The sequence below is a fragment of the Octodon degus genome, unplaced genomic scaffold (assembly GCF_000260255.1).
Source record: "Octodon degus isolate 3935 unplaced genomic scaffold, OctDeg1.0 scaffold00178, whole genome shotgun sequence".
Lineage (NCBI taxonomy): Eukaryota > Metazoa > Chordata > Mammalia > Rodentia > Octodontidae > Octodon > Octodon degus.
The window spans coordinates 58161-64542 of record NW_004524754.1 but is presented as its reverse complement, the minus strand read 5'-3'; the positions used below and the strand labels follow the sequence as shown (position 1 = coordinate 64542).

Below are 6382 nucleotides of genomic sequence, written 5' to 3'. Positions count from 1 at the left end.
AGTCTCAGTGCACCCTGGGGGTGGGGCTGGCATGGCAGGCCCAGGGATCGAACTCCTGGCCCCTGTGCCTGCTTGCAGGTGCTTTAATCTGCTGAGCTATTTGGCTGGCCCAAAAATCTGTATCTTAAACAGACTCTTGGATTGGTGGGTTCATATCCATCAGCTCATTCAACTTTAGCTCCAGTCCTATTCCCAGTAGCCTTTACAGAGCTGCTACCTTCACCATGAAGCCCCCTGAGTTTTCCCAAATCAAACTTGGGCTTCTTCAGCATTTTTACTTTTCTGATGAAGGCATCACGAAGAGGGTAGATAGACTGGCAAGCCTTTTTTATGTCCTTCCCAATGCTGTCTGGAATCAGTTTCTTGACCACTTCCTTCAAGTCATTTGTCTGCACCTCCTGGGTCATGATTTCCATCATCTTCTTCTGGATCCGGCGGACCTGTTGGTGCTGAGCGTAAGAGGTCTTCTGTATCTGATTGTTGCATTTTTTAGTAAAGCCAACACAGAACAAATGCAGCAAATAATCATCGGTAGTCTTGACATCACCATGAGCTTTGATTATGGTCTGGCATTTTTTGACCATGGAACACATTTTGTCATGGAACTTAGGCAGTTTTTGCCCTGAACATCTTCAGTAATTAGCTTGAATTTTCTAAAGGCAACTTGATCATTCTGCAGATCAGCAAGGCTTCAAACACATGACCCATCAGATGCATTTTGGTTCCTTGAGTTCTGGTGATGAGTGTTTTTCCAGTATTTCTTATGTTTGAACATAGCTGGTGTTTTCACATCATACCATGTGAAGGTATTTTTTAGAAAATAGATCAGCCACTTTCTTCTTCGCTCCCTTTTTGCTGCCTTTTGTAAGGCACTTGTTTTTGCCTACCACCATGGTGCTGCTTAGAGAGCCAAAAGGGCTTTTTCTGTTTTGAGACAGGGTTTCTCTGTGTAGTGCAGGTTGGTCTTGACCTCACTGTGTAGCCCAGGCTGGTCTTGACCTCAAGTTCCTCCTGCTTCAGCCTCCCAAGTGCTGGGATTACAATTGTGCATCACCATGGCCATAGGCACATAGGCAGTTTCTTACTTGCTTTTCTTCCTTGTAGGGCTACCAGTTTGAAGAGGAGAATCCCTTGCGTGATCACCCTCAGCCTTTTGAAGAAGGGCTGCGGCGACTTCAGGAGGGGGACCTGCCAAATGCGGTGCTGCTGTTTGAGGCAGCTGTGCAGCAGGATTCTAAGCACATGGAAGTGAGTGGGTCTTCTTTTTCATTGTCGCTACCTCTTGTGCTGAGGGTGGCTTTAAGAGTAGGTGAGGGCCTAGCTGGGGTCCTGGGCTAGGGCTAAGGGAGTGAGAGGGTGAGTGGAAGAAGCCAGCTGGGGGATGGAAAGGCAGCTGCAGCAGTGACAGGATCTGCTGACTTCCCTCTAGGCTTGGCAGTACCTGGGCACCACCCAGGCGGAGAATGAACAAGAACTCTTAGCCATCAGTGCGCTGCGGAGGTGAGTAGCTAAAGGGTGAGGGCTGGACGATTTGAGGGCTGGATGCGTAGCCTTCTGACAGCTCAGAACCAGATCCTTGTTTTCTTAGTGGCTACCGACTCACATATTTTCTTATGATGAAATGCTCAGGTTTGGCGTGAGTTGGAGAGAACGAGCTCTAGTCTGTCATTAGATTCTGATTTTATTTGTGGGATCCTGCTTGGTTCCGTGGTTGCTAAAAGTTTTTCTTCTAATCTGAGACTTTGTAAACTCACTGTTAGATCTTGGGGTGCTGATGTCACTGCAGACACCACCCAAGTTCATCCCTGTCCAAACAGGTGTCTGGAGCTGAAGCCAGATAATCGGACAGCACTGATGGCGCTAGCTGTCAGCTTCACCAACGAGTCCCTGCAGCGCCAGGCCTGTGAAACGCTTCGAGACTGGCTGCGCTGCACCCCCGCCTATGCCCACCTGGTGGCGCCTGCAGAGGAAGGGGCTGGAGGGGCCGGACTGGACTCCAGCAAGCGGCTCTTGGGGTCTCTGTTGTCTGAGTGAGTGTGAGGGCTTCCTGGGATGAGGAGCGGTCACCTGAGTCCTAGTAGGAGCGAGGCTTTGGTTTTGGAAGTTTGGACAGAGTAGGACACAGTGGCCTAAGAGTGGGATCAACTTGCAGGAGTTCTGTATTCTGCAGGGCAGTGCTGAGTCAACTCTGGCATGGCTAATACCTTGATAAATCTTGGAATAGGACTGATTTTAAAAGACTTACTTGAGGGGTGGTGATATAGATGTGTGTTGGGAGCCACAGAAGCTGAAAAACAGGTCAAAGGAGTGTAGGCTTCAGTGCCTAAAGCAAGTAAGCGCCCTCAGTCCTGAGATAAACATCCTGTCTGGTAAAGGTCAGCTATCAGTTGCTAGGCAACCTTGTGTTACCTGTTATAAACTTTGCAAAAGTATAAATAAATATAGGTTTTGTTGTGGGGTTGCGTTTGTCTTGCCCTCCAGGCAGACCAGTGACCACCTAGCCCAGCTTTTGTCGTCTTGTCTGTCTTTTTCTCATTCCTGTCCCCGTTTATCACGTTTATCCCCGGGTAAAACCAATCTGACTGAGACCAACAGATCCCAACAGATCCCTATTTATGTTTTTTTTTTTTTTTTTTTTTTTAATCTCATCCAGCTCCCTGTTTCTTGAAGTAAAAGAGCTCTTCCTGGCAGCTGTGCGCCTGGACCCAACAGCCATTGACCCAGATGTGCAGTGTGGCTTGGGGGTTCTCTTCAACCTGAGTGGGGAGTATGACAAGGCCGTGGACTGCTTCACAGCTGCCCTCAGTGTTCGCCCCAATGTGAGCCTTGGGGAAGAAATGGCAGTGGGAGATGGCTCCTGGCCTTGTGGAAGAGTCACTTGTGCATGGACTGGTTCACTCAGTGTGCAGGCCAGCTGTCTTGGGAAGGCTGGGAGAAGGAGGCTCTGTGTGGAGCAGGGGTGGCCACACAGAGCTGCCAAGGGGGATAGGATGTGTGGGTAGCACATAGGAAGTAGCTAACGGTAGTGAAGCAGGGAGGCAAGGGCAGAGCTTGATGTGAGCCCACTCATGTTCCCAGCCCTTCTCCGTCCCTATGCCAGGACTATTTGCTATGGAATAAGCTGGGGGCTACCCTGGCCAACGGGAACCAGAGTGAGGAGGCGGTGGCGGCGTACCGCAGGGCCCTTGAGCTGCAGCCTGGCTACATCCGGTCCCGCTATAACTTGGGCATCAGCTGCATCAACCTAGGGGCCCACCGGTGAGAGGACTGTGTAGTCCTGAGTGGATACATTCTTCTGCCTTTGGGTCTGGTTGCTGATTCTGTGGTCCTGTCGTTTGGCTGACCCATCCCTGCCTTCCCCCTTCCCATCCCCAAAATGCTTCCTCCTCCTGTGCTGTGCTCACCAGCTCTCATTCTTCCTCTTCCCCACAGGGAGGCTGTGGAGCACTTTCTGGAGGCCCTGAACATGCAGAGGAAGAGCCGGGGCCCTCGGGGGGAGGGGGGCGCCATGTCGGAGAACATCTGGAGCACCCTGCGCTTGGCATTGTCTATGTTAGGCCAGAGTGATGCCTACAGGGCAGCAGATGCTCGGGACCTGCCTGCCCTCCTAGCTCTGTTTGGCCTGCCCCAGTGACAGTGGGATGGGCTGCCCTGTGAGTGCCTACCTGAAGGTGTCTCCGCCCCGGATGTGACACCCTCTCCCGCCATGGGCCTCCCAAGGGGGTGGGCTGACAACCGCAAGCGGTATGGCTTCTCAGAGGCTGCCTCAGTGTAGGGGTGGGTAGTCTGAGAGTGAGCTCCTACGTAATTGTAGGAAATGAGCTGCTGTCTGTGTCCCTTGGTAATTCAAGGGCTGTGCACCCAGCTACAGATCTCTCTATGCTCATCATGCCCTTTCTTGGTGCTGCTTTCTGGGTAGGACCCAAGGATTTGGGTAACTGTTTTCATCAGCTGCCATTTCTGATAGGGTCTCCCACATGTAATGTCTGTCTTTCCCCCCATGTGACTGGGAATTGGTAATAGTCCAGCTTCCATGGGCAGTTGTGTTAGCTTCTGCTGGGCATCTGTAATGATGGTTCTGTCTGGGCTGGGATGTAGATGCTAGCCCGTTGGACAGAAGGATGGATTTGAGTTGGGCTCTGTAGAACCAGGCATTGGTACAGTTGGGCCGCTCCTTCTGGCTGTGAGCTTGCGTTCCCCGAATGTGTGACACATGCAGTGATGCTGGTGTTGTAATCATAGGGGACCTCGAGGGCAGCCAGGGTCAGTTGGCTGTGGGGTAGGTGAAGGGGTAGGTGTGTGGAATGAGCCTGATGGGGTTTGAGGTCAGATCAAGGGCTCTGTTCTGGGAGTGCAGAGGGGTGTAGAGTGCAGCAGGACCTCCTGGAAAGGCTTGAGTAGGAGTTTTGCTGACTTCTTGTGCTGACCATTGTAAAAAGTTGGTTCTGAGGTTTCCATCTTGCCAAATTTCTAGCAGAGAGGGGCTCAGTGTTACCACAAACCTTCGTCGTACTTCTTGAAATGTTTCTAGGGGAGGGTGGAAGCATCTTGTCCCCCCGTTACCGTCATACGGTGCAGACTGAGGAAGGAGAGGAAGCAGTGTACACTGCTCCACTGTCCCCTGCGTGGGAGATTGCCCGAACCCCCATGAGGATTGCGAAGCCTCTTGCCTAACTACCATGGTCCCCAGGTTCCATCCTGAAATTTATTTTTCTTTGTATGAATATGTGTAAATGATTTAAAAATAAAACTGTAAAATATTTGTATGAAGAATAAATGGAACTGATGTGGGTGTGAATTCTGCTGCTGTCATGAAATTGGGGTGTGGGGAGTGGGTTTGGTGTTTTTTACTTCTTTGGTCTTCTAAATGCTCATTAGTGTTTTGATGACCCATTCATATCTCCAGGGTTATTGAACCCTTGCGCTGTGGAGAAGACAGACAAAGCCACGCCACGTTGTTGTGTCTGGGTTTGCAGGAGATACAAATGTTTTACAGTCATGAAGTTTTTTTTTTTTTCGGAACCGGGGATTGAACTCAGGCCCTTGAGCTTGCCAGGGAAGCGCTTATTCCACGGAGCCATCTCCCCGGCCCCACGAAGTTTTATATTCGTGTTACTACTTACAAAGGAAATATGCAGTGCAATATGACTGCTTGTGAAGATTTTGATTTTTTTTGGTATGTGTGTTTTGAAAGAGCGCCGAATCCTAACCACTAGACCACCAGGGAACGTCTGTGTGTGTTTTGAGAGAGGGTCTTGTTACATAGTTCAACCTGAACTCACTGTCCATTCCAGGCAAACCTAAACTCATAACGATCCTCCTGCCTTTGTCTTCCAATTATAGGTGTTATATTTGTAGGTGTGTACCATCATGCCCAGGTGTGTGTGTGTGTGTGTGTGCGCGCGCGCGCGTGCATAAATCTAAAAGTTTTCATTTACCTCTGCTTCATCTTACCAGGAATTGTATCAAGAGCTGTATCCAGACAGGCATTAAGGAGCTGGCCATGGTGGCACGTGCCTGTAATGCCACTGCTGGGGAGATGGAAGCAGAAGGATCACAAGTTGGAGGCTAACCCGGGCAACTTATTGAGGTCTTGTCTCCAAAAAAAGGAGTATATATCCTGTGGTGATATATATATTTTTTAAATTTGGCTTTTTTTAGACAGTCTTATTGTGCAGCTTAGGCTGGGTTGCGCTCACTGTGTAGCCCAGGCTGCCTCAAAACTGTTATGATCCTGTTGTCTCAGTCTCTCAGATGCTAGGATGACAGGTGTGTGCCACTATGCATGGCTGGGAGAACATTAAAAATCTAAACATAAATTTATATTTGGAAATAACTGTTAAAATGGAAAAAATGTATGAAAGAACTGCCTCAGTGGCTTCAGCAAGCTACCTAGGCAGAGATATATTTAGCTGTTTAATTTTATTGATGAAACAATTTCCAGTGATAATAAATACTAACAATAAGGCCAAGCTTGGTGGTGCATACTTGGAATCCCAGCACTTGGGAGGCTGAGGCAGGAGGATCACTGCATGTTGGAGGCTATCTGGGCTACAAAGTGAGTTCAAGGCCAGCCTGAACTGCATAGTGAGATCCTATCTCAACACAACCCCCCCAAAAAAAAAAACCAAAAAACCCCTGCTCCCCCCAAAACTCCAAATCTAACAATATAAAGAGAGGAGAAAAGGGTGGCAGATTGTTTACAGATTATCTCAAAGAAAAACTAAAAAGAATAAGATAATGTGACAGTGATAAGATGATTAGTGATTTTCTTCATGCTTCATTGTACTTTTTTTTTTTTGGCGGAATCAGGGATTGAACTCAGACCCTTGCGCTTGCCATGGAAGCACTTATTCCACTGAGCCATCTCCCTGGCCCTCCG

At 49.1% G+C, this 6382-nt stretch overlaps 1 protein-coding gene across 12 annotated transcripts in view; it reads left to right on the top strand.

Annotated features, from left to right (window-relative positions):
* The window catches only part of Pex5 (peroxisomal biogenesis factor 5), a 21531-nt gene extending 16733 nt beyond the window's left edge, over nucleotides 1-4798 (top strand). For 9 of the 12 annotated variants that reach the window (XM_023703692.1, XM_023703690.1, XM_023703693.1 and 6 more), the window contains 6 exons: nucleotides 1105-1248; nucleotides 1430-1500; nucleotides 1818-2030; nucleotides 2654-2819; nucleotides 3101-3258; nucleotides 3433-4798. In XM_023703692.1, the coding sequence (XP_023559460.1) occupies nucleotides 1105-1248; nucleotides 1430-1500; nucleotides 1818-2030; nucleotides 2654-2819; nucleotides 3101-3258; nucleotides 3433-3634 (954 nt within the window). In that variant the 3' untranslated portion in view covers nucleotides 3635-4798. Of the gene's footprint in view, nucleotides 1-1104; nucleotides 1249-1429; nucleotides 1501-1817; nucleotides 2031-2653; nucleotides 2820-3078; nucleotides 3259-3432 lie in introns of those variants that run through there. The other 3 variants (XM_023703697.1, XM_023703698.1, XM_023703699.1) reach the window with 3 other exon arrangements.
* Nucleotides 4799-6382: the final 1584 nt, after the last annotated feature.